The sequence below is a fragment of the Peromyscus leucopus genome, chromosome 1 (assembly GCF_004664715.2).
Source record: "Peromyscus leucopus breed LL Stock chromosome 1, UCI_PerLeu_2.1, whole genome shotgun sequence".
NCBI classification, from domain to species: domain Eukaryota; kingdom Metazoa; phylum Chordata; class Mammalia; order Rodentia; family Cricetidae; genus Peromyscus; species Peromyscus leucopus.
Window position 1 is genome coordinate 161,898,807 of NC_051063.1, and position 26,826 is coordinate 161,925,632.

Genomic DNA, 26,826 nt, shown 5'->3' on the forward strand with positions numbered 1-26,826 from the left:
CTGTTCCGGCCTGAAGGTCAGGAGTCTCAGGCCTGGCCCACCTCAGGGAGAGAAGGAAGGGCCCGGTGTTCTCTTATCCTAGAAGTCTGAAGCCTGTGAGACAGAAGAAGAACTCAAAGGTAGGGTCTCGGGGTTCTAGTGTGCTGGTAAGGTCCAAGCTGGGCCTGGGAGTCAGGGTCCTCCTCAAACTAAGAAAAACCACCTTTGGTCCCGTCCTCCACCCCACCCCACCTCCAGCCCCCGCGGTCACCCTTCCCTTGTCCCTGGTCAGCTGGATTGCAAGAAGCCATTGCTGTGTTCTCCTGTGAGCAGACAGGCTCTGGGCTGGCATTGCCAGACCCAAGCAGCTCTAACCACAAGCTCCGCTTCCCCCACAGCTGGGCCAGCCTCGGGGCCACCTGCCCTTTGTTCGTCTTGGTTGAGGCATTGAGAAAAGCAGGGAAGGGCAGTCCTAGAGTCTGCCTTTCTCTGTCCCAGCTTGGCTAGCCAGGAAGGCCAGTGAGGCCTGGCTCTCTCGTGGCCTTGTATGTGAAGGGGACGTGGTGTCTGGGCCTCAGAGTACAGCCGTAGTGGACGCTTCGGAAGGACACCCAGCCTGGGCACGTGAACGGCTGTTTGCCGAGTACTCTGTGAGCTCTGAGCTGGGCTCTGCATGGCTCTCAGCACTGGCTGTCCATTCTGGGATATTTCATCTCTAGAGAGCCTTTAGTATGCCAAGAAAGAAACGGAGCTCGGAGTCGTGAGGGTAGGATGTCAGCAGCGGTGGGAGTCTCGCCCAGATCTCTGCCATAATGCCCCCCCCCAATTGTACTTGGACAAGGGCTCTCTGTTTTACCTCTCCTTGCTCTCCCCTAGGGGCCACACTGCTATCCAAATTCCTCCTCATGGCTGAACTCCTGCCCCTGTTGCCTTGGGCTCCCCAGGGAGCCCAGGGTGGTGACCAGGGCTCACCTGGTTCTCCAGCGGAGCAGCAAACACAGGCTGAGTGTGTCCAGGACCTATCCCCTAAATCCTGGAGGCTCTTGGGGGTGCCTGCTATTCACATAACTCCATCTAGTGATGTGGAGTCACCTCCAGGCACCCCAAATCCACCACGCCTTCAGAGACTGAAGACCCAGGACCTGGAGTGTCCGTCTCAGGACAGGTCAGACTCGGGAATGGGATGGGAGGCTTCTTTGTCTTGTCTGTTCCTGTGACCTAAGCTCAAGTGTAGGCTCCTTTTGGTTGGTGTGCTGAAGAGCAATTAGAGTCTAGCCTGAGCCACAGCATCCAGATTTGAAGCTATGAAACAGACATGTATACTAGTTATGTTTCTTTTACATGTAACCACATACCTGCAAGAAGAAATTACAGAAGGGTTTGTTTGGGCTCATTATTTGAGGGCACCATCCATCACGGCAAGGAAGGTATGGTGGGAGGAGCATCTCGAGGCTGTGGCAGCAGGAAGGAGGCTGCCTGCCTGCTCACATCTTTCAGGACCGTGGAGCAGAGAGATGGGAATGCCAGCCCCATGCTCTCTTTCTCTTTTCCCCAGCTCAGGACTGGGCTACACACACTCGAGGTTACTCTCCCCCTGACTCTGGAAATGCACTCCCAGACACACCACTTGTTAGCGCTCTAGATGTGCCTCAGTCCGACGAGACCAGCAAAATTACCCAGCACTACCCCGCAAAGCTCAGGCATGTGCACTGGGAGCAGTGGGTCCAAATGCATGCCGCCAGCGAGGCTAGCGCAGGCTGGGAGTCGGGACCCGGATTGGGGCTGTGAAATGAAGGCGGTAAGTGGTAAACAGAACTTTGTGCCCACAAGGAAACAGGCTGACATTGAACATGGGCTGGGGTGATGGTTCCCAGGCTGAGAGCATGTGCTGCTCTTGCAGGGGACCTGTGCTAGGTTCCCAGCACCGCATCAGGCAGCTCGAGATACCAGGGCATGAGATCTTCTGGACTCCATCAATGCAACATATTCACACACACACACACACACACACACACACACACACACACACACCCCTATATTCAAAAACAACAAAATATTTTTAAAATTAATTTTAAAAGATTGAAAATAACACCATGAACAAGGCAAAGTGAGAATAAGTGTGGCTTCCTGCATCTCCAGGGACAAGATATATTTCTAATGTGCCACCAGCCATCACAAGAGCTATTCCTGCTATGGCTGACAGGTGGGAAAATATTTAAACAAAAATGTTTTAGGGCTTCTTTTGCTGCGAGGAAACACCATGATCAAAAAGCAAGTTGGGGAGGAAAGGGCTTATGTGGCTTACACTTCCACATCGCTGTTCATCACTGAAGGAAGTCAGGACAGGAACTCAAAGAGGGCAGGAACCTGGAGGCAGGAGCTGATGCAGAGGTCATGGAGGAGTGCTTACTGGCTTACTCAGCCCACCTTCTTATAGAACCCAGGACCAACAACAGCCCAGGGATGGCACCACCCACCATGGGCTGGGCCCTCCATGGATCACTAAATGAGAAAATGTCTTACAGCTGGATCTCATGGAGGCATTTCCTCAGCGGAGGCTCCTTCCTCTGATGACTCTAGCTTGGGTCAAGTTGACACACAAAACCAGCCAGAACACAAAACTTCTGCAAAGGAAAACTACCTCTACCCTTGGAGACGGAAACTAAGAGGTTCAAGGGCAGAGGGGCGGAGAAGGAAAGAACCCGACTGACTGGCCTTGAATAGGAAGGAGCATGTGCCGGGGTTTCGCCCAGCCACAGATGATGGGTAAGAAAAGCCCATGTTGAGGAAGCCGAGTCTGCCCCACCCAGAAGTCTCAGAAACAAGGGTGACCAAGCAGGAGGGAAAAACAGCCTGCAAAAGGATACAATAGGGATTGGCTGTGTATCTCTTTCAAAGATAGGCTTGTTGAGGACGATGTTGCAAAATTGCCCAGGAGGGACCCACACTGACTTCAAGGCAGTAGATGCTCAGCGTGCTCAGGCAGAGAAAAGAGGCACTTGGGCTGTTGAAAGTTCAGTTTATCTGTTTTTAAGTGTGTATTTAAAAAAAAAAAAAAGTGTCTGCATGTGCATATGTGCACACATATGTGGGTTCCTGTGGAGGCCAGAAGAGGGCACTGGATCCCCTGGAGCTGGAGTTCCATGCATTTGTGTGTACTGGAACCTAACTCAGGTCCTCAGCAAAAGCGTACATGCTCATAGCCATGGAGTCAGCTCTTCAGACTGTTTGTTTTTGAGACAGGGTCTTGCATGATAACCCAGGCTGACCTCAAACTCATGATCCTCCTGCTTCAGCCTCCAGAGTGCGAGGATGACGGCACCATAGCATGGGACTTAAGAGCTAGTCAGTCCTTCCCTCCCTCCAAAATCCTGCCTTTGCTGTTCTTTTCTTTCTTTTCTTTTCTTGAGACAGTTACTGTATAACCTTGGCAGGCCTGAGCTCTCTGTGTAGAGCAAGCTGCACTAAAACTCACAGCAACCCTCCTGCCTCTGCCTCCCAAGTGCCTCCAAGGCCTGTTCCACCACATCAGCTTAACAGTTTTAATTCATCTAAAAAAAAAAAAAAAAAAAAAAAAAAAACAAAACCAACTAAAATGGCCAACTACTAACCACCAAAACCAAAAGGAGAAGTCCTGAGTGATCTTTTGATATGCAAATCTCCCACTTAAACCCTTTATGACTTTCTGTTGTCCTTAGATATAACTCAGAATATTTAAACACATTAAAGAGACTTTTTAATGCATACTTAATGCATACGGTGGTAGGGACACAGATGGCCATTTAACATAAATAAATATTTAATAAATAAATATTCTCTATTTAAAAATGGAAAGGTTTCTGGGCATGGTGGTGCACACTTTTAATCTCAGCACTCGGGAGGCAGAGGTGGTCGGATCTCTGTGAGCTGAGGCCAGCCTGGGCTACAGAGTTCCAGGACAGCCAAGGCTACACAGAGAAACCCTGTCTGTGCGCAGGGTAGGGGGGAGTTTGAGGGTAGGGGGTAGTTCGAGGCCAGCCAGCGTCAGCTACACAGTGAGTCTGAGGTCAGCCTGGGCTACACAATGAAAACCTGACACTCTCTTCACGCTACCCCCACGCCCTCACCACCTTTGAAAGCAAATGTCTTTCAAAGAGGAAACAAGCAACGGAAGTATAAAATGAGCAACGGACACGGAAGGATGGAAGGCAGTCGTGCAAGAAGAGCTTCCTAGTGCAGAAGGGTCAGATAGCAGTGTAAAGGTCCTGAGGCGAGGGCAAGTGGGAGGGGCAGGGAGGCAGGCCGACTCCTGGAATGAGCAACCTGGAGGCAAAGGAGGAGGCCAAGAGGTCAGACAGGTGAGAGGGGCCGGATCAGGAGGGCTCTGGACACCAAGGTGAGCACTTAGATATTACAGGGAACGAGGTGGAGCCAGGGAAGGGCGTGAAGCCAAGGGACCGACGTGCCTGTTCACAGGCTCTCTGGCTGCAGTGGCAACAGCGGGGGCAGGAATGGAAGCTGACCAAGGCAGGACCAGGTCTGCCGCAGCTGGACAAGAGGCTGGGGAGGGGGAGGGAGAAATCCCTGGGCTGGCCATCTGGGTCCCAAAGCTAGGGTTCACACCATGTTCTCCGGCAAGGACAACCACCCTTGGCTTGCAGAGTGGGTGCAGGGTTGGCTGGCACAAGAACTCGTCCTACACTGCAATGTATGGTCATTTCCCGTCTTGAGGCTAGGCAAGCTTCCCAGTATCAAAAGCGCTGATGAGCCCTGCCCCTGCGCTGTTCTGGGGGAAACCCCTTGCTTCCGAGCAGTGGGCTCCCCAGGCCTGAGGGACTTGCCCAGGCTCTCAGGGGTGGGCTGGAGTCTGATTTGGGCTGCAGGACTAGGCTGGGGAAGTCCCTACACAAGTGGAAGCTTCTAAGGCAGGAACTGAGGCTCGAGGACTGGGTGGGGAGAGGAGGCAGAGGCCTTCCGCCCCCCAGCTGCGGTTTCCCCCAAACTTCCGCCCCAGACCTGCTCTTCCCAGCATCAGCCTGATACCACCTCTCCACCCCGCCTGCCTCTCCGGCTCCTCCCGGGGACTCTTCTAAGTCCTAGGGGGAGAAGCCAGGGCAGTTAGACTCCTTTTGTTTGTTTGCTTGTTTGTTTCGAAGACAAGTTCTCACTCTGTATTCCAGTCTGGCCTGAACTTCATTATATGGCCCAAGCTGGCCTCGAACTCACGGCAATCCTCCTGCCTCAGCCTCTCGGGTGCTGAGATGTCAGGCGTGCGCTCCCACGCCTGGCCCAGGCTGCTTAATTTTACTGAAATTTTCTTCTGTCCACTGGTCGGTGCAGGTCTCCCAGCCGGACTCTTTCCCAAGCCTTCTAGGCCGAGGCCCGCGCTCTGCGTCCAGGTCCCCCTCCCGGCGGGGGCGGCGCCGTGACGCGCGGGGCGGGAGCAGGAAGGGGGTGTCGCTGACGCCGCGGCGGCCTCCGGCGGCTCCGGCCTTTTGTGCGGGCCGTGGGGTCCGGTGGGGGCGGCGGCCGAGCCAGGCGAGGCCCGGGAGGCCCAGCTCAGCGCAGCCGGCCGGGTCCTGCCCTGCAGCCAGGGCGCCGCATCCATGTTCGAGTAAGCACCGGATCTCGGGTGGGGAGCGGGTATGGCGGCGTGATCGGGCCGGGGCAGGGGACCGGAGCGGGTTCCCGAAGCTCGTGCATGTAGGAGAGACCCCGATGGGGACCGGGAGCGGAGACACGTGTGTCGGAGTGCGTGGGGTCTTGCAGCCCGGCGGCGAGGCCCGAGCTTGGGGCGTCACTGCCGGCCTGGGACGCGCACGGGCAGCGGGGTGCTCTCCCAGGCCTGGATCGTCCCTCTTGATGAGGGCCGACCCGGCTTCCAGATGAAGGGACCACCGCGAGCAGCCCCACCCCCCTCAGTACTGGCAGGCCCCGCAGTCCCTCGGGTTGGTGGTCCTCGTTTTTTTTCGTGGCGACTGGGGGAAGGAGCTTCTTTGAGCCTGAGATTTAGACGGGGTGGGGGTCGTGTGTGTTCCAACCTGATCCTCCCCTCCAGCGTCATTCCCTGTGCCCGCGGTTTTCCGTTTGTGATTGTGTCTTGGAAGTGCCTGAGCTCTGAGTGTGGTGGTGTGGTGTGGTGTGGTGTGTGTGTGTGTGTGTGTGTGTGTGTGTGTGTGTGTAACAGCTGGGATGCTTTGGGGCAGTGTTTGTGTGGCTCTCTGCATGTTACCTATCGTCTTGTGTGTGATGGCTACCGTGTTGAGTGCATCTGGGGCTCCTGGACCCGTCGTGGTTGTGTGAGAAGCCCGTCTCATTTTCTTTGTGGCGCCATGTGCAAATTACACATTCTGAGGTTGTGCCTCATTGTGACTTGGGAGAGTCTTGAGGTGGGTTTGGGGCATCAAGTGTACAGAAGTTACAGTATTCCTTGGCTGGCTCAGCCTGTAGTTTACCATGAATTACACCTGTGCTTCCAAGGGTCTCTGTGAGTTGCTGCTGTGTGATTTTAGTATGTGTGCATGTGGTTGAGAATCTGCGCCTGTGTGCCTGTCATCCACCTTTGAAAGTCTTTTGACTCGGTGGACAAGAAGAAATTGTGTGTGTCCACCTGTGACATTGTTGTGTGTCTGTGGCCTCCATGGGAAGGTCCCTATGTATCCATTTGTGGCATTGTTGCGTGTCTCTGGAGTGTGGGAGATTCTGTGTGCCTCTCAGGCCCTTTGTGGCTTTGTCTGTGCAGAGAGACAGAGAGACCCCTTGTGGCCTTGGCTGAGGACCCTCCCTCCTGGGACCTGGGGTGCAACCTTAACTGCCTTGTAAAGTCTGCCCAGGCCTCACTTCACTATCTGCATTATTCCCGAGTCCCCCATGGCTCTGGGGATGTCAGGGTTCTGTCACGGTGACAGCTGACAATTCCATTCTTCATCCCTTGAGAACTAGCCTTTGCGTTTTCTCTGCCTGATGAACACCCTGAAGTCAGAGGGAGAGGCAGGATGTATAGGTTGACCAGATGACTTAACTTACCTTAGGGATGTATGTCTGGGTCCCTGTGTGCTGTGGCTAGGTGATGTGTGAGTAGGTTTGTGGCTTTGGCTGTTGTTCTGGTCTTCAGTGTTTCTCTAAAACTTTCCTGTGGCTGTATATGTGAAGCTAATTTATCTTGAACTTACTGTGTTTCGGAATTCATTCTGGGGCTCTGTGTGACTATAGCATGTTTTTTTTTTTTTTTTTTTTTTTTTTGGTGTGTGTGTGTGTGTGTGTGTGTGTGCATACGTGTGTGTAATTTTCCTGGCATTTGTATATGAATATGACAAACTTACAATGCTGTGGTTGTTTATGTGTGTGACAGACAGGTGGGAGAGATAGGCTTCTCCTACCTGCAGCCAAGTTTGCCAATGACACTGTGTATCCCCAGCCAACTTTCCTCCCCTACACACCTGTGTGTTCTTGCTCCTCTGTCTGGAGGCAGTTTCTGAGGCCCCGGAGGCCTGAGCATCTTGCACAAGGGAAACCCATTCTCTTCCTTAGTCCCCGCCCCATAACGGTCCTCCTCTCGCCACTTCTGACCCCTCCCTTCTTCACTCTGCCAGGACTGGCTGACGGCTTGGGCCGCCCTAGGGCTCTGCTGCCGGCCCTTGAGGACTTCCTCTTTGTCCCGTCCAGGAGCAGGAACTGGGGGATGAGCTTGGCTTGTCTGTGCCTCCTGCCTTCCCTCCGGTAGACCTGGGGCTTCAGAATAGGCCAGAGGTGAGAAGAGGCCACGGGGAAGGGTCACCTTCTCCCTAGAACCAGGACGGTGGCCCAGGGTCTTCAGGCCTGCGTTGGGAGCCTGTGTGTCCTCCTCAGCTCTGCTGGCCATCCGCTAGTCTCAGACCTGCCAGCCTCAGTCCTGGCTCTGAACTTGATGTCCCGAGTGCGTCTAGCACTGTCTTCTCCCACACTTTGCCAGCTCTGTTCTTTGTCCTCAGCCGCTGGCCTCGGGGAGCCTTTGCCCAGCTAAGCCTCCGCAGTCTGGCTCACTTAAGTAACCCTCGCTGCACTAATGATTCTGTCAAGATTCAGTGTGGATTCCATTGTAAGCTGAGGTTTCTGGTCGGGAGGGCAGAACATTTCTGTTTTGTTCTGTGGCTGTCTTGGTGATGGAGTCCAGGGCTCTGCACATGCTAGGCAAGTACTCTTAACCCAGAGCCCTACCCTCAGCTCCTGATGGGTGGCTTCTGTTGACTCCCAGACAGTCTGCTGATGAGCCATGCCCCCAAGCCCTCACCAGTGGGTTCAAGGCCCTTGAGCTACACACCCCAACTCTGGGGTTCTTAAGACTGAATCTTGCTATTCAGCCTAAGCTGGTCTCGAGCTTGTGATCCTCCTGCCTCAGCCCTGGAGTGCTGAATTACCAAGAGTGTATTCCTACCACCTCTGGCCGGATTCTGCATTTCAAACAAGTTCCTGGTGCTGTTGGTGGTAGTGTCCTGGGGACTGTGCTGCTTTATGGCAATGGCAGGCGGTGGAAAGCTGTTGTCCTGGTTTCTGTGGCTTTTTTCCTGACGCTCTGGCCCCCTGGTTAGTGCGGCCAGTCCCAGCTGGCAGATAGTTGGAATCTGTTGTCTGCACTGTGTCTCCAGCTCCAGCTGCAGGGTAAGTGCTCTATGTATGTTGAGACAGCGAAAGGAAGGCCTATGGCACCAGCTGAGGTCCTTCCAGGGTCAGCATAGTTTCCTGGACAGCTCCAGGAAGGGTTGGTGGCAGGTTACCACTCCATTTCTTCAATCGTGGGAAGCGAAAGCCGTTACACACGGCTTCTTTGTCCCTTTGCCTTCCACGTCACCTCGCCTCCAAGTAGTACTAGGAGGTGAGCATCCCAGGTGAAAGCGAGGCTGGGGAGGGTGCAGACTCCTCCCCCCAGGGGGGCATCCATGGCTCTGAGACTGGAAGCCTTTGAGTCTTTGAGTTCAAGTGTGCTTGAATCCAGCTCTGGTAGGAACTAGCAAGCATGGACGCTTTGCTCAGGTCATGGTGGTGCCTACTCATAGGCACCTGCTAGGCAATGTGGAGAAGGATGCGGAGCCAGGGGGCAGCCTGTCACTGTCAGATGCTCTGAGAACAGAGCAGATGAGGGGTCGACAAGGGGCTATACGACTTCAAATACAGCATGGAGATACGTCTGTTGAGCACAAGAGTGCGTTCCTCTTATATCCAGTGGGGAAAGAGCATATGGGCAGAAGGAGGGGGGAGGCAGGAACCAGGGGAGAGGTGAGGGCCAGGGAAGAGCTGTGGGCTTTCCTGGGGTAAGGAAGGTGGGAAAACCCCAGTACCAGAAAGGCTCTGACATGCCCCATGTGGCCATAGACTTTCTTGGGCTCTATGTTGGAACAGACTGAGTTCAGACACCACAGCACAGTGACCAGAGGCACTGGGTTGGCCCAGGGGGAGAGGTAATGGCCCAGGCCACTGTTTATGTCTTTTATTTTGTCACATAATTTATTAAATGAACTTACTTTATAAGAATCATGTGACTCCCTGTCTTGCACCCCATTCGAGCAGGGCTAGGGCAGAGTGGGAACTAAGACATCTCCAAGGCTTGTCCCTAGAAGCCCATGGAACTGTCATTACAGAAAAGTCACCCTGGGTGACTGCTGCCCCGTAGGGTATGGAGACCTGCAGAAGGGAGGGGTGCACCAGAGTCTTGAAGTGTACGGAAGAATTTTCAAGGCCAAGGAACAGTAGTGTGGCCTGTAAGCCTGTAAGCACCAGCTTCTCAGTGATTTCTTGGTGTGATCACAAAAGCAATGCCAACCAGACCCTGGCTTTAAAAAAGAAAATTCATCAAAAACCCCACCCAGGCATGGTGGCGCAGGCCTGTTATCCCAACTACTATTCAGGAGGCTGAGACAGGACAATCGAAAGTTCAGTCCCAGCCTTGAGTACTGCGTGAGTTCAAAACCAACCTGTACAACTTAATAAGAGACCTGGCCTCAAAATATAAAGTAAAGGAGGTCTGGGGGTGTGGCTCAGTGGTAGAGCCCCTGCCTAGAATCCCCCAGTGAGGGGCTGGGGTGTGGCTCAGTGGTAGAGCTCCTGCCTAGAATCCCTCAGTGAGGGATGGGGGTGGGGGGTGGCTTAGTGGTAAAATGTCCACTAAGCATACACCAGGTTCTAAATTCAATTCCCAGCTCAGCAAAAAAAAAAAAAAAAAAAAAAAAAAAAAAAAAAACAAGGTAGGCAAGGAAGAGCAAGGACATTGTGAGCCAGAGGGACCGGCACGTACTGAAGGTGACAGACAGGAGACACACATTTGAAGAAACATCCTGGGGGTGGCGAGATGACTTAGTGGGTAAAGGTGCTTGCTGCTAAACCCAGCCACCGTGCTTGATGCCTGGGATCCACATGGTGGAAGGAGAGAACCAGATTCTGAAAAACTTCTTGAAAGAGGAGATGCCTCTTGTACTCCAAAATAGATCAATCCTTCCCAGAAACCAGCTGTGCCTCCCTCTGCCAGTGCCTCTCGCTGATAGCCTCAGTTTCCACTGTAAAGCTGAATGGTCATGGGACCAAGCACAGTGTTTTTGAGCAATGATAAAAATCAATCGCTTGGAGTGCTTGACATAATCCCGATAAGAAGTCAACAATGGTGTCCCTTTAAAGTCCTTGCCACTCACCGCCACTGCCCTTATTACAGTTAGTGTTTGCACAGTTACCAGAATGTTCTGTTTGCTTAACGTTTGCCTCCGGCAGGAGTTAAACTCACCAGAACCAAGCCGTATTTCAGGTCTCTGTCAGCGTTGGTTCCAGCCAGCTCAGGGCTGTTCATTCAGTCCCACAGTGTTTATTAAGCATTAATTGTGTGCCCTGTCTCTAGTTCAGGTGCCAGGGATACAGATAGCAACCAAGACTTCCTCAAGTTCACGCTTTAGGGCAGGCAATAAGCAAACTGAATAAACAAATGAACAGGGTGAGTGTAGATAGTGTGGGTGAGTGAAGCAGGAGGGGCCGCTCTCAAGCTAAGGGACCTTGGAAGAGGAGTGTGGAGAATGAAGAGATGAGTCCATTAGGCTGGAGCTGTGGGTGGGCTTTTCGGATGGAGGGAACCACAGATGCAGAAACCCTGATGTGGGAATGATCCTGGGAGCTTAAAAACCAAGAGGAGGCTGGAATGGTTGGAACAACCAGGAGGACATGGGGCAGGGAAGTGACGGGACCTAGTCACATCCAAGTCCGGACTTAGAGAACCCTGAACTGACTCAGCTGGTCCCCAGCTTCCCAGGCTGGAGGTGAGGAGAGACTGTGGGGGAGGGGACAGGAGCCGAAAACGAAAAGAAAACTTCCATGGCTTATGTGTGGGAAGGAATGGAGGCTGGAACAAAGAGACGTTGTAATGAAAGGAAAAGTGGAAGTAGGGTTTAGAGGTGGTGGGATTGTGGACAGACTAGAGATATGGGCACGGAAAGGAAAGACATTAAAAAAGATGCCGTGTGGGCTAGAGACATGGCTCCCAGTGGCTAAGAACCTGTCTTGCTCTTTAAGAGAACCTGAGTTCCGTTCTCTGCACCTGTATGGTGACTCACAACCACCTGTAACTCAAGCTCCAGGAGATCTGATGCCCTCTTCTGGTCGCCACAGGCACTGCACACCTATGGTGCACATAAACAACATACACACACAAATAAAAATAAATAACTTTAAAAAGAAAGGTACTTAGATTTGCATTTTGAGTGTCACCTGTCCATGAAGGTTTGCTTTATGAATGAATTAGTAAGATAATGTTTAAAAGTTATCAGGTTTGGGCTAGTGGAATGGTTTATTGGGTAAACATTTGCCATGCAAGCCTGACATCCTGACTTCAATCCCCTGAATCCATGGTGATTTAATCCCCCAAACAACTAGATGTATGGTCACCATTCCCTGGGTCACGGTGAAGCAGTAGAGGCACAGGGACATTCAGGGACAGGCTCTAGGATCAGAGACAGGAAGTAGGTGAGTGGGTGGGTGAAGAGGTGGGTAGCAGGATAGATGGATTGATGGATGGACGGGTAGTATGTGGGTGGCAGGTGGATGCGTGGGTAGAAGGACTGATAGGTAGATGGCAAGGTTGGTGGATGGATGGGTGGGTGGGTGGGTGGATGGATGGGTGGGCGGATGGGCAGGCAGAGCCACTAGATGATGGATGCACCTTCAAAATCAGGTTCCCCCCTGCCCCTAGTCTGTTCCCCCCCACACACTCCTCTTCCTCTCTCTTCCTAGCACCACACCCCACTCTGGCCGGAGCTCACCAAGCAGTTCCCCATCTCTTCGGAAACGGCTGCAGCTTTTGCCCCCAAGCCGGCCTCCACCTGCTCCTGAGCCAGAACCAGGCACCATGGTGGAGAAGGGGTCTGATAGCTCCTCAGAGAAGGGGGGCGTGCCTGGGACCCCCAGCACCCAGAGCCTGGGCAGCCGGAACTTCATCCGCAACAGTAAGGTGGGTGTGAGCTCAGGGGGGGTTGGGAGAGGGAGGCAAGGGCAGAAAACACAAGGGGTCTTGTTGTGGAACATTACTGAAGATGTGTTACACTCGTTTATGCTGTGGAACATTTGTTTAATGATGCAGAGATGTGTTGCATTCTTTTATGTTGCATTTGTTTAACTCTGTGAAGTTGTATTACTTTGTCTAAAACACCTGATTGATCTAATAAAGAGCTGAATGGCCAATAGCGAGGCAGGAGAGGGATAGGCGGGGCCGGCAGGCAGAGAGGATAAATAGGAGGAAAAGAGAAGAAGGAGGCGTGAGAAAAAGAGGAGAGAGGACACCAGGGGCCAGCCACCCAACCACACAGCCAGACATGGAATATGAAGTAAAGAAAGGTATATAGACTAGAGGAAGTTAAAAGCCCAGAGCAAAAGGTAGATGGGATAATTTAAGTTAAGAAAACTGGCTAGACACCAGGCGGCAGCGGTGGTGGTGGTGGTGGTGGTGGTGGTGGTGGTGGTGGTGGTGGTGGCGGCAGCGCACACTTTTAATCCCAGCACTTGAGAGGCAGAGGCAGGTGGATCTCTGTGAGTTCGATGCCAGCCTGGGCTACAGAGAGAGATCCATTAAAGGCTCCAAAGCTACATAGAGAAACTGTCAAAAACAAAACAAAACAAAACAAAACAAAACAAAACAAAAAAACACTCAAAAAAAGAAAAGCTGGCTAGAAATAAGCCAAGCAAAGGCTGGGCATTCATAAGTAAAAACAAATATCAAATATCTGTGTATTTATTTGGGAGCTGGGTGGCAGGCCCCCCAAAGAGTAAAAGAGTTAAAAAAAACAAAAAACAAAAAACGAACTACAGGCTCCTCCTGACTTATCTCTTTTTCTTGCAGAAGATGCAGAGCTGGTACAGTGTGAGTATCTGCAGATGGGGCTTGATAAAGGGATGGGAGGGACTGTCTGCCAACAGGGAGCTCCAGACCGGCGGGTCAGGGAGTGGGTGATGCTTACAGACCCACACGAGATGCCTCTGTAGCACACCATGTGGGATGCCTGCTTTGTGCTAAGTGGCCTTGGGCAAGTCACTTAGCCTATCTGAGCCTTCCTCTCCCTTCCTGAGACACAGCAGCCCAGTCTCGCAAGGCCAAAGGGATTTTGGGAATTGAGTAGGATTTACTGATGCAGGTGGTGGTGCCTTGCACAGAGCCTGGCTCATGTATGATGTCAGTAAGTAAGGACTGGAGAGATGGCTCAGTGGTTAAGAGCACAGGCTGCTCTTGCAGAGGACCCAGGTTTGATTCCCAGCACCCATATGGCAGCTCACAACTGCCTGTAATTCCAGTTCCAGGGGATCAGATGCCCTCTTCTGGCCTCTACCTTCACTGGGCACACACATGGGGCACACACATACATGGAGGAAAAACACTTATACGCATAAAATAAATAATTTTTTTTAAAAGTGAGTAAGTGGCAGATGACCTTATGGTGACGTGTGTATTATGAGCAAAGAGGCCCCAAGGGCCGAGGAGGTGGAGAGGGGTTGAAAGCCTTTGGGGGCCAAATAGGGGCTTGGGATCTGCACTCAGGTCCCCATCCCCAAACCTCTGGGCAGATGCTGAGTCCCACATACAAACAACGCAACGAGGACTTCCGGAAACTGTTCAGCAAACTCCCCGAGGCAGAGCGCCTCATCGTGGGTGAGTCTCCATGCCCCCAGCCCGTTTCTGACCTGGATCCACGGCTCTGCCCTCACTCCTGCCTCCCTGCTGGCCTGTGCGCCGCCCGGCCACAGCATGTGTGACTCAGATGTCTGCCCTCTCTCCCTCCGCCGCTCTCAGATTACTCCTGCGCCCTGCAGCGGGAGATCCTCCTCCAGGGCCGCCTCTACCTCTCCGAGAACTGGATCTGTTTCTACAGCAACATCTTCCGCTGGGAGACCACAGTGAGTTGGGCCACAGGTGGCTACAGAGGGGCCTCCGGATGGGCGGGGCTTCCGGCTCTTCTCACTGTCCGGTGCTCTCTTTAGATTTCCATCCAGTTGAAGGAAGTGACCTGTCTGAAGAAGGAAAAGACGGCTAAGCTCATCCCCAATGCCATTCAGATCTGTACTGAGAGTGAGAAGGTGAGTGATGGACCTGACGCGGGGAGCCATGTGCCAGGATCACCGCAGGGACCCCCAACTCACCCAGACACTGTGTGTGTGTTGCACCCGGCCCACTCCCAGCCCTTGTAACCCTCCTTTTGACTGGCAGTTCTCTTCCCTATGCAGTGTCCCCTCACATAGATGTCCTGCAACACAGTGATCCTGCAGTTTCCATGAATCCTGCAATTCAGGTGCCCCCACCCAGCCAAAGCTGGGATTGGAATCCAGGCCTTTATAGCTCCACCCCTGAGCCATTCCCTAGATCTTGTTTGTTTTGTTTTTGGGGGAGAGGGCAGGCTCTCTCTCTACATAGCCCTGGCTATCCTGGAACCCATTATGTAGATCAGGCTGTTCTCAAACTCATAGAGATCCACCTGCCTCTGCCTCCTGAATGCTGGGACTAAAGGCTTGTTTGTTTGTTTTAAAATATTTATTTCTTTGTATTTTGTGTGTATGGGTGTCTGTCCTGCTTATATGCATATACCACATGCCTACGGTGCCCATGGAAGCCAGAAGAGGGCATTAGATCTCCTGAGACTGGAGTTAGAGATGGTTGTGAGCTCCCTGAAGTGGGTGCTGGGAACCCAACCCTGGTCCTTTGCAAGAACAGGAAGCCATCTCTTAACCTCTGAACCATCTCGTCAGCCCCCTAGACCTTTCTGTTGTCTGCTTTTGAGATGGGGTCTGGCTGACCTCAAACTCCAGCTCTCGCCTGCACCTCCCTAGTGCTGGGACAGCAGCACACCTGGCATTTGTCCATGTTGTTGAAAGATAGCTGTGTCCCTCCGGGTCCTGACAGGAAAGAGGAAGGGCCTCGGCAGCAGGCCTCCCTCTGTGTTTTGTCAGCCTGAGGCTGGAGGAGTTAGACATCCTTGACAACAAAGAGTGCTAGGAAAGTACACTGGGCTTGGTGGTCTCAGCTCCAGGCATGGGGAAGGGAGCCCAAAGGGATGTCGGAGAGACCTCCCAGAAACCTCCTCCCCCTGCGGTGACCATGGGGCATCCCTGCTCCATCCTGACACATTTGCTCTCACATCTCTCTCCTTGCAGCATTTCTTCACCTCCTTTGGGGCCCGTGATCGCTGCTTTCTCCTCATCTTCCGCCTCTGGCAGAATGCGCTGCTTGAAAAGGTGAGTGTGATTGAGCTCAGGATGGAGTTAACCGGGGAGACCTTGAAGGGGCTACTGGGCACATCTCGTCCTGAAATCCTGATAGCGTTGCACTAATATCTGCTTTGAGTTAGCACTGGCTCAGAGGTTGTAAGAATGCCAGCAGCTGCCTCGGCCCTGGCTGTTATCATTAGTTGCTATTATTTCGTTGTCATTGTGGCCCAGCTGATCCGTGGGCAGTGGGAAGGCCATGGCTGCTGAGGAGGATGGAGACAGGACAGCATGGGGGGTGGGGGTGAGAGCGTGGGCTCTTCTGCAATCTGCCTGGGTTAGAATCCTTGTGGGTCATTTGTGTGACCTTGAGCACATGACTTCCCCTTCCTGAGTCTCCAGATCCTTCTCAGTAAAAATGGGAAGCTTCCCTGGCCCGCACATCATGGACTCAGGAGGTCTAAGGTGTGGCTTGTAGCACCCAGGGCCCAGGCTTTGTGAAAACAGGTTGGCTAGTGATGGATGCCGGCAGGATGGAAATGAGTGGGCTCTGGGGTGGGTGGCCATGCTGCTTCTTTGTGGAAGCCAAGGGAGCTGCTGGGACTCGGCTGTGGGAATAAGATGCCAACCTTGCATCCCTTATGCCTAGACACTGAGTCCCCGAGAGCTTTGGCACCTGGTCCATCAGTGCTATGGCTCGGAGCTGGGCCTTACCAGTGAAGATGAAGACTATGTTTGCCCCTTGCAACTGAATGGTCTTGGGTGAGTTGGAGGTGGAAGGTGGTTCAAAGGGCTGTCGGGAGTCTCTGAAGGACGTTGGGGTCCCTTGGATGTGTTATCCAGAGACAAACAGATAGACATGAGTAACGTAACTTTTTCTAGATCTCCTGCGTGCTGGGTGGTCAGAGGTTACTGTGCAAAGCTGGGCGTCGGGGGAGGGTGGGAGGAGAACACAGTGAATGTAGCCTACGCAGGCTTGAGGATCCAGCCGGCTCCCACTTCCTCTGTTCCCTTGCAGGAGTCCCAAAGAGGTAGGAGACGTGATTGCACTCAGCGACATCACCCCCTCAGGGGCGGCTGACCGCAGCCAGGAGCCAAGCCCTGTGGGTTCAAGGCGTGGCCGGGTCACCCCGAACCTCTCCCGAGCCAGCAGTGATGCAGACCATGGGGTAAGCAAGTGGATGCTTGTGGAGAGGGATGGAGAGGTTAGGAATGGAGGAAGGAGCATGGGAGATCCATAGAGGGGCAGGAATTTGGCAGAGGGATGAGATGGGGGTGGGTGGAAGGGGAAGACAGACAAGGTAAATAGAGGGAAATGTAGCAGAGCAGGAGGAAAGGCAGGACACAGGGGCGCGGGATAGATGGGTAGGAGACAGGTGGGTAGTGTAGCTTGTAGGCCAGGCATCGGCATAAGCCCTCACCACTGGGTGGTCCTGAGGCCTCTGCCAAGCTAGCCAGGAGCCCCCAGGTACAGACATCACGTCTCCAGAATTGGTCACTAAAACAGTCTGTCAAACTCGCTGACCCATGGGAAGCCTTGGGCTGGAATCGAGGTGTGAGAAGGCTGGATGGAGCCCTTCTCTGCAGGCCGAGGAGGACAAGGAGGAACCGACAGCCAGTCAGCTGGATGCTTCCTCCAGCCAGACAGTGACCCCAGTAGCAGAACCTCCAAGTACTGAGCCGGCCCCACCAGATGGGCCCACGTCCCTGGGCCCCTTGGATCTGCTGTCCAGAGAGGAACTATTGACAGACACGAGTAACTCATCTTCATCCACTGGGGAGGAAGGTGAGGCAGGCGGCCCCAGTTCATCCGCTTTGCTTATACCCAAGTAGGGGCCAGTAAGAGGGGAGGCACTGGTACACAGGGCAGGACATGCAGGTGGCCAGGGATGTCATTCAAACGGTGTGCCCTGAGCCCTGCATTAAAGGTTATGTGGCCTGAAAAGGCAGCCTGTAAAGTTGGTTACATTCATTGTCTCTATACTGATTTTCAGGTAGACTTTACTCTTGTGAGCACAGAGACAGAGCCCTAGGTCTGGCTACCTGACGATGTACGGCACAGTAACTATAGCAAAAACCCCAGACTTAGCTTCAGTTGGTTTGACATCACAAATGACTCCAATTGATCGTAGGAGTCTGTGCCAGTGGGTGCCGTTGTGGTGGCTTTTGTTGGCTGGGCTGGGGCGTGTGCCCACCATGACACTAGTCTATTGGGTAGGAAGGGTTGAGTAACGTTCCAGGTTCCTGAGTGTCTCTTGTTCAGGAAGAGAAGTTTGCCCTTTCACCCTGGAGGCCTGAGGAGGGACAGTCGGCCCAGGGGAAGGGAGAGTTGTACCCACATAATGAGGTCCCTTTTGTCTCCCAGGTGATCTGGCCGCCCTGCTTCCCGACCTCTCTGGCCGTCTCCTCATCAACTCCGTCTTCCACGTGGGTGCTGAGCGTCTCCAGCAGATGCTCTTCTCGGACTCGCCATTCCTCCAGGGCTTCCTGCAGCAGTGCAAGTTCACAGGTCAGGCTTGCAGTGCCCGCCTTACCATGCAGTTGCTACGAGGCAAGTGCCTCAGCAGTCACTGCACGAAGATTCCAACCAATCAAGTTAGTGGTCAGAAGTGTGGTGTCTGCTTCCGTAGACTCCCAAGGGACTGGGGAACAGTGGAATGTGTGAGGCAGATAGCGTATGTTTAGGCTTGATTTTAACCAGTTATTATTCCTGGGTAGAATCCTGAGCAGGCAGAAATAAGTAAAATTGGACACAATCCTCAGGAGACTAGAAGACAGTATCTCTGGGCTAGAGAGAGCTAAAGTGCTCTCTCTGCAGGCATGAAGGCCCAGGCTTTTACCAGAACCACATTCAAGTCAGGTAGTGGACCAGCAAGATGGCTCAGTGCCTACCCAGAACCCACATGGTGGGAGGAGAGAACTAACTGCTGAAGCGCTCTTCTGACACACTTGTACCCTAGTATATGCTCCCCCAATAGATAGATAGATAGATGCTCCCCCAATAGATAGATAGATAGATAGATAGATAGATAGATAGATAGATGCTCCCCCAATAGATAGATAGATAGATAGATAGATGCTCCCCTAATAAATAGATAGATAGAAAGATAGATAGATGATAGATAGATAGATGTTCCCCTAATAAATAAATAAATAGATGATAGGTAGATAGATGCTCCCCCCAAAAATAGATGATAGATAGATAGACAGACAGGCAGATAGATAGATGCTCCCCCAATAAATAAATAGATAGCTAGATAGACAGATGATAGATAGATGTTCCCCCAATAAATAAATAAATAAATAGATAGATGCTCCCCAGATAGGTAGACAGATGATAGATGCTCCCCCAATAAATAAATAAATAGATGATAGGTAGATAGATGCTCCCCCCAAAATAGATAGACGATAGATAGATAGATAGATAGATAGATAGATAGATAGATAGATAGACAGATAGATGCTCCCCAATAAATAAATAAATAGATAGATGCTCCCCAGATAGATAGATAGATAGATAGATAGATAGATAGATAGATAGATAGATAGATAGATGTGGTAAAAATGTTCTGAAGAGGCTAGCGAGATGGCCCAGAGATCCAGAGCATGTACTACTTTGCAGAGGACCCAAGTTCAGTTCCCAACATCCATATGGGTCTGCTCACAACTGCTTGTAATTCTAGCAGGATCCAATACCTTTGGCTTCCATAGGTACTGCACTCACATGGACGTACACACACACACACACACACACACACACACACACACACACACACAGCAACAACAACAACAACAAAACACTAAAAATAAAATAGCTCTAAAACTTGGGCACTAGCTCTAGAAGTTTGGCACTGTGGCACATGCTTCTGGTCCCATCACTAGCAGGTTGATTCCTGGCCAGCTAACCTGTCCCAGCTGGTGAGCCTCAGGCCGTTGGCAGACGCCATCTCAGGAAAACAAGGTGGGTGCGCCTGAAGACGCTCGAAGTTGTTCTCTGGCTCCCATGTGCACCCACACACGTGTGCAGCTGCACTCATCAACACGCACAGGCATAAATATACACATGTAACACACGCCCCTACCCCCACCCCAGACAACAGAGGGAACCTATTAGGGAAGGACCCCACTGGGAGCATGAAGGATGGTGGAATTGGAGAGGTACTGAGTTCAGTGTGGGGCCTGGCAGGTGTGAGGGTTCAGGAGACCTCCAGGAAAAGGTATCCCAAAGGTTGTGATTGCCTCATTTAATGCTTTGGAGAGCCAAGGCCTCAGCAGCAGATAAGGCGGTTCCAGAAGGGGTCAGAAATATCGCGTCAGAGGTGCCCCAGCTGTCGTTATCACAGTGGTCCAAATGTTTTAGCTTCTGAACGGAAAGTGACAAGGGGTAGGGTGGTCCAGTAGGGGACAAATCCCCAGAGAATGGGAACCCTCTGGAAGCCTGAGTCTCCACAGCCTGGCAGCAAAGGGAGGAAAACACTGTCCTTATTCTCCCCCTTCTTCCCCCAGATGTGACCTTGAGCCCCTGGAGCAGCGACAACAAGTGCCACCAGCGCAGAGTCCTGACCTACACCATCCCCATCAGCAACCCGCTGGGCCCAAAGAGCGCCTCCGTGGTGGAGACGCAGGTGAGCAGGGTGAGGTGGCCCTGGTGGGGTGGCTGTGTGAGGCAGCCCTGACCTCCCCCTGCCCCTCCGCTCCCCGCAGACGCTCTTCCGGCGCGGCCCACAGGCAGGTGGGTGTGTGGTGGACTCCGAGGTGCTCACCCAGGGCATCCCGTACCAGGACTACTTCTACACTGCCCACCGCTACTGCATCCTGGGTCTGGCCCGGAACAAGGCCCGGCTTCGGTGAGAGCAAGTGTACCCTATCTCTACTCCATCTCAGGGCTACCTCCTACCTCGGCGGAGGTCAGAGGGTAACCCCAGGGACCACCGTTGGCAGAGGTCATTGGAGAACTGAGAAGCGTATGTAACTGAATAGAATAGTTCATGTGCTCAATTGTTTATTGAACATCTATTCTAAGCCTGGGGGACAAAAATCCTTCTGTTAGGGCCCCCAAACTCTACCGGCGAAATTCCAGTGAATTAAGAGATTACAGAACGTTCCTCAGTTCACCATGTCACAGGACGCTGGAGTGAGGGGCAGAGGTTGTTCCCTGACTCTGATGATCGGGAAGGGTCTTCTGAGATAGGAGTATTTCACAATAACCAGAGGAGGGGGCGTTCCCTTAGGAATGGCCCGTACAAAGGCCCTAGGAACGTGGGAGTAGCTGGAGCGTGGGAGTAGCTGGAGTAGAGAAGTAGGAGGTGAGATCCAAGGTCCATGATAGTTCATGAAACTTTGCAAGGTTTCGTGGTAGACTTGACCATCAGCTGAAGCGAGGTGCATCCAGGGCAGGGCTCTGAGCCCAGATGACTCTGAACGGACTCCACACACAGGCTCCTTCTGGCTACAAATGGGAGCAGGGGGACCAAGAAGAGGCCTCCCACTCCATTGTCTAGGTGTAGAGATAGGGCCAGAGCCAGTTAGGAGTAGCATAAAGGACAGTAGGTGGATTCTGGATAGGTTTGGTAGAGAGCAGGGCCTGTAATCTCAGCCCTGAGGACGCTGGGACCAGAGGACCCCAAGATCAAGGCTGCAGAGTGAGTTCAAAGCTGTCCTGGGCAAGACCATCACAAGACTAAAAAAAAAAAAGAAGAGCCGGGCGTTGGTGGCGCACGCCTTTAATCCCAGCACTAGGGAGGCAGAGCCAGGCGGATCTCTGTGAGTTCAAGGCCAGCCTGGGCTACCAAGTGAGCTCCAGGAAAGGCGCAAAACTACACAGAGAAACCCTGTCTCGAAAAAACCAAAAAAAAAAAAAAAAAAAAAAAAAAAAAAAAAAAGAGGGCCGCGGTGGAAGCCTCCAGGGAGGGGCTGGGGGCGTGGCTCAACCGCGGAGCTCCTGCTTAGCAGGTAGGAAGTTCAATTCCCAGGACAGGCTAAAAGCAAAGACTGTGTGATTTAAATGTAAGTGTGGATGGAAAAAGCTGGAGACGCCGAGGCCTAGGCTTGAGGTTTAGCCTGAGCCACAGGAAGGACTGTTTGTCGGTGACAAACCCCTTTCTCTGAATTAGAAGTTTGGGGTACATAGATTCCCCTCGGCAAGACCTGACCCAGGTTCCCCTCTTGTCCCGGTCCTAGTGTGTCCTCAGAGATCCGCTATCGCAAGCAGCCGTGGAGCCTCGTGAAGTCTCTCATCGAGAAAAACTCCTGGAGTGGCATTGAAGACTATTTCCACCACCTGGGTAGGGGGCTGAAGGCTGGTGGGGCAGGGGCTGTGGCCCAGCTGGGTGCAGACATCCTGAGCCAGTTCTTGCCCCTCAGAGCGAGAACTCGCCAAGGCAGAGAAGCTGTCCCTGGAGGAAGGTGGGAAGGATGCTCGTGGACTACTGTCAGGCCTCCGGAGGCGGAAGCGGCCCCTGAGCTGGAGAGGGCACGGAGACGGGCCTCAGCACCCAGACCCGGACCCCTGCACCCGGGCCAGCATGCACACCTCAGGTGTGTTATGTCGAGGTGGGCAGCTGGAGGAGGTGGTCCCTGGGGTGTGCCTGGCTCACCCCAAGTTGCTGTTTCACAGGTTCCCTCAGCTCTCGCTTTTCGGAACCATCCATAGATCAGGGCGCCGGGGCAGGCATCCCCAGCGCCCTGGTTCTCATCAGCATTGTGTGAGTAAGGGACTGATGTGGATCTGCAGCCTGGCTGTATGATGTGGATTGAGGGCTGGGCTTCTCTGGGCCTCTGCTTTTGTTGGGGTGTGGGCTCAACGCAGAAGGATTACATGAGACCATGTTTAGGGTGTGGCCAGCAGAGTCCCCACACGCCGATCCATTTGTCTTAGAGAAGGTCTATTGCTCGGACAGCAGCCTCCCTGGGGACCTTGGGAGATGAGGGGAGACATTTTTAGAAGAAGAGACAAAACATATGGAGTTTGCCACTCAAAAGGAGTCAGGTCATGGATACACTGTACTCTGGTTTTTCTACACCCAGTCCTGAGCTGGATGAGGCCAGAGACGCAGCAGGGACCAAGAGTCCCATGGGAGTGGTGGGGAGGTTGGAGAGATTCCATCAGACCAGAGGGATGGAGCCGGGCTGATATGGGAGACCACGGCAGCAAAAGATGGGAAGCCATCAGATTCAGGGAAGCTGAGGATGGCCCAGCTGAGACTGGGTGGGGCTTGGGCAGGGACACCAGGCATTTGGAGGACAGCATGTATGGAGGGACACAACACTCTGAGGAAAAACAAGCAAGATCCCCCAGTCTCAAGCTGACCCAGACCACGCGCTCAGCCTCTCGAGGCCTCAGTTTCCTGAGGTCACCCAGGAGGAACCCTGCTGTCTCCCGGGCTCAGAGCTAGCTGTCCTGGGTGGAGGAGGGCTGGGCACCATCACCGCCCCGGGCAGTTCTCACATCTCTGTCTTCCCCTTGCTGCCTCCGCAGGATCTGTGTGAGGTAGGGCCCTAAATTCTCCCCTGCTACCCCCCTCACCCCTGTATTGCAGTTCATCCCTCTGCAGCATTCTCTCCCTGTCCAATGTCCCTGGCTCTTCCAGGGAAGATGGTTTAGTGTGGCTGGCAAGCATGTAGGCATGACATAGGTCAGAGTGTGAACCCTGTGTTTTCTGCTTATGAGCTGTGTGACCCCTAGGCATATCAGTCACCCCTCTGAGCCCCTTTTCTCCTCTGAAAAGGGTGGGTAGTCACGGTACCCTTTAAGGTATGGTTACACTAGTGTGTTGGGGCAGTGGAGAGAGCCAAGCCGGACTAGAGAGAGCATCCTGATCCCGGCCCTGATACCTGGCTCTGTCTGCAGCCTCATCGTCCTCATTGCGCTCAATGCCCTCCTCTTTTACCGTCTCTGGGCTCTGGAGAGAACGGCCCACACCTTTGAGTCCTGGCACAGCCTGGCACTGGCCAAGGGGTAAGTGGCGAGCCTGAGGGCAGGGGTGGGGCGGAGCTCAAGTGGACTGAAGCAGCCAGGCCCCTTCACCTGGACTCTGCATCTCCACAGCAAGTTCCCCCAGACAGCCACGGAGTGGGCCGAGATCTTGGCTCTGCAGAAGCACTTCCACAGTGTCGAGGTTCACAAATGGAAGCAGATCCTTCGAGCCTCCGTGGAGCTCCTGGATGAGGTATGCGGCAGCTGCGTGGGCTCAAGCTGCCCTCCTCTCTGGCCTTTGTTTCCCCCGTGATAAAACGAGTCCTGGTGCTGACCTCTTAGCTTGCTAGGGAGGTCCATGGAATGGAAGGAAAAAACTATCATATCCTGGAAAAATGTCCTTCAGGCATGGCTGCATCCAGCTACGTGCTATGGCAGGAATCTCGTCTTTCTCTCCTGCTGGTGGCAGACTGGGTTTGGGGGACATGCAGAGGATAGCACTCTCTGTTATTAGCTGCTGGGGTCACATGCGCGGGCTAGGCTGTGTGACCTTGTGTGAGTGACTGCCATCTGAGCCTTGTCTGCATCTTCTGAACATGTGGGAGAATGCCATCCTTTAGAGCTGAGAACGCACTGCCATTTGGAGCAGTGCCAATCACTGTAAACACATCATGGACTTGCTATTGGTGAGCCCCACCCAGGCATACAGTAGGTGCTCAATGACTGTACTGCCACCATACAGTGCTGCCCTTAGGCCTGAGAGGATTGCAGCCAGCAGCTGTGGAAGACTGAGGAAAATGTGAGGTACTGGGATGGGTGCCTATGATAGGGAGGAAGATGAGAAAATGGGGAGAAGACTGTCTTTATCTGGTCCCTGAGGGCATCAGAGCTGAACTGAGAGGATTGATAGAAACACTATTTAGTGGAGCTGGGGTATGGCTCAGTGGTGGAGCCCCTGCCTAGAATCCCCCAGTGAGGGGCTGGGGTGTAGCTCAGTGGTGGAGCCCCTGCCTAGAATCCCCCAGTGAGGGGCTGGGGTGTGGCTCAGTGGTAGAGCCCCTGCCTAGAATCCCCCAGTGAGGGGCTGGGGTGTGGCTCAGTGGTAGGGGTCTTGATTAGCATGCACAACACACGGGTTATATGTTGTGTATGGGGTGGTGTGGGGGCAGAAATCCAAAACAAAACTAAAGATATTCTATACCCCAGCACAGGTTAAAAACGAAACTCCAGTTTTTAGGGCCACTGTTGCATCCCAAAACCAAGTTCCCAGAGAGATGCTTCAGTGGAAGGGGCGGGAAGGGGCATACTGGACGGAGTAGGGAGGAAATTGAGACAGGGTCACCTGGCTCACGGAGAGCAGAGCAGGACTCCCCAATCCTGAGATCAAGCTTGGTTATTTCCCTCTCCCTAAATTCCCGAGAATCCCAAGTCACTGTCACACGGTGACGAGAGCAGGAGCCCTTGGCACAGCTGGGCTGTCCGGCCACTAACTAACGGGAAGTGACCGCCCTCCAGCCAGCCTTGCAGCAGGAAGTTGCTTTCACTGTGACCGACTTACGTGGCAGATGCAAGGTGAACTGGTTGACTCCCCACCCCCCTTCCTGGCCGTGGCAGCGCTTAGCAACTCAGGGGAGCCTTGCTTTACCTCATGGCTTCTAGATACAGTCCGTCGTGGTGGTTGGGGAGGCTGTGTCCACGTCATTAGTGGCTTGGTTCTTGCTCAGGTTAGATTGGGATCAGGAAGTGGAGATGAAACAGAGACCTGAAGAAAAGCCAGGCTGTCATCCACAAGGCCCGTCCCTGGTGGCCTAGGTCCACCAGTTAGCTTCCGGATCAGCTGAGGATTAAGTGTTCAAGGACTTGAGCCCAGCGTGGGGGCCATTTCACAGCCAAACCATAAAAGGAGGAAATGTTTATTAGGCTCAAGATGTGCTGTCTGTCATGGTGGGTGCCCTGGGAGCTTGAGACCAACAGACCAGGAAGTGGAATTAGGGGTCGGGTGTGACTCTCAAATGCCTCCCACCATAACCAGTTAGGTCCTACTTCTGAGGGCTCCACAGCCTTCCACAACAGCGCCATCTGGTGGGGACCTTTCAACCCACTAGCCTGTGGGAGCCCTTTGAGAGTTAAGAAGTAGCATCTTGTCCCCCTTTTGTAAGCGGACGGACGCGATGTAGGAGGTGTGTGGCATCCTTTGGTTCAAGACTAGATACTTGGTCAAGGTCACTTGGTGAACTTACTGTGGGCCAGGCTCTAGCATCCCTTAGTCTCTGACACAATCCTATAAAGCTAGGATCTTAATCATGCCTACTTCAGACAAGAAAGTAGGCCCATAGCAGTGGAGGGATGTATCCACTGTTAGTAATAGCAAGGTCAGGATTTGAACCCAGACCACCTGGGTCCCAGGATTGCACTTTGAGAGGTTATCAAGTGGTGGGACAGTGTGACCGTGCAAGAGAGCATAGCTAGTGTGCTCATCCCACCTCCTCCTCTTCCTGCAGATGAAGTTCTCCTTGGAGAAGTTACATCAAGGAATTACCGTCCCGGATCCTCCTCTGGACACTCAGCCACAGCCTGATGATAGCTTCCCCTGAGGGAACTGAAAAGGGGAAGGGTACCGAAAAGCCGTACCCCCAAATGGACAGAAGGACACACGGAACCCTGGCAGCCACTGCTGGCACGGTGTGAACGCCGCCGGGAGGTTCCCGCCTGCCCCTCCCAGTGGCGCCGCCAAGAGCCACACAGACCTGGGGACCATAGAACCAAGATGCACTTTAGATCTGTGTGTGCAAATCCAGCTGCCACTGCCTGCTCAGCCAGGGAGCTGGCCTGGCCTTTGGCAGGCTCTTTCCCCCCAACTAACTTATTTTGCCCAGCTGGGGTTGTGGGGGGCACCTTTTGGGGTGCACGAGACCCTCATCTCTGGGTTTAATGTATTATATTTATTTGGGGATGACAGCCTCAATAAAGGGTTGGAAATGGCTATGGCTTGCCTGTGGAGCAGATAGGGGTCTCCTACTCACTGTTGTGGGGCAGGGACTGGAGTCCTGTCCCTGTCTTCTGATGCCAGCTCTGCCTTATTCAAGTGCAGAGCAGCCGCCCCAGATGGCCTGCGTATCATTGGGGCCACATCATCGTGGGAGGGGGACCACAATTGAGATTTGCCATCAAAGAGATTTGAAGTCGGTACATGTGGCCTTTTGGGGATTGGGGATCGAACCTCAGGCCCCCACATTTACTAGGCAAGCACTCTACCACAG

General features: G+C 53.2%; 1 protein-coding gene across 7 annotated transcripts; it reads left to right on the forward strand.

Annotated features, from left to right (window-relative positions):
* On the forward strand, positions 1 to 26,549 carry Gramd1a (GRAM domain containing 1A). 7 transcript variants are annotated; one of them, XM_037202062.1, is made up of 21 exons: positions 3 to 119; positions 856 to 1,144; positions 12,199 to 12,415; positions 13,301 to 13,321; positions 14,020 to 14,104; positions 14,246 to 14,349; positions 14,434 to 14,529; positions 15,601 to 15,681; positions 16,301 to 16,413; positions 16,670 to 16,820; positions 17,239 to 17,437; positions 18,017 to 18,160; positions 20,158 to 20,276; positions 20,356 to 20,498; positions 21,832 to 21,935; positions 22,015 to 22,188; positions 22,268 to 22,355; positions 23,129 to 23,140; positions 23,501 to 23,608; positions 23,699 to 23,819; positions 26,068 to 26,549. In XM_037202062.1, exons 2-21 carry the CDS (start codon positions 885 to 887, stop codon positions 26,158 to 26,160), a joined length of 2,433 nt encoding a protein of 810 aa, XP_037057957.1. In that variant the 5' UTR covers positions 3 to 119; positions 856 to 884; the 3' UTR covers positions 26,161 to 26,549. The 7 variants fall into 7 exon arrangements, with proteins under 7 accessions (XP_037057963.1, XP_037057957.1, XP_028733635.1 ...); XM_028877802.2 differs by lacking the exon at positions 23,129 to 23,140 and having other exon boundaries at positions 4 to 119; XM_037202081.1 differs by lacking the exons at positions 3 to 119; positions 856 to 1,144 and adding an exon at positions 4,143 to 4,354.
* Positions 26,550 to 26,826: the final 277 nt, after the last annotated feature.

Excerpts from the sequence above, each read along its gene's own strand:
- Gramd1a (XM_037202062.1), top strand. The coding sequence starts at position 885 with ATGGCTGAACTCCTGCCCCTGTTGCCTTGGGCTCCCCAGGGAGCCCAG. Across the intron at positions 20,499-21,831 it reads CGGAACAAGGCCCGGCTTCG|TGTGTCCTCAGAGATCCGCT; the intron begins GTGAGAGCAAGT and ends TCCCGGTCCTAG. Across the intron at positions 23,609-23,698 it reads AGCCTGGCACTGGCCAAGGG|CAAGTTCCCCCAGACAGCCA; the intron begins GTAAGTGGCGAG and ends GCATCTCCACAG.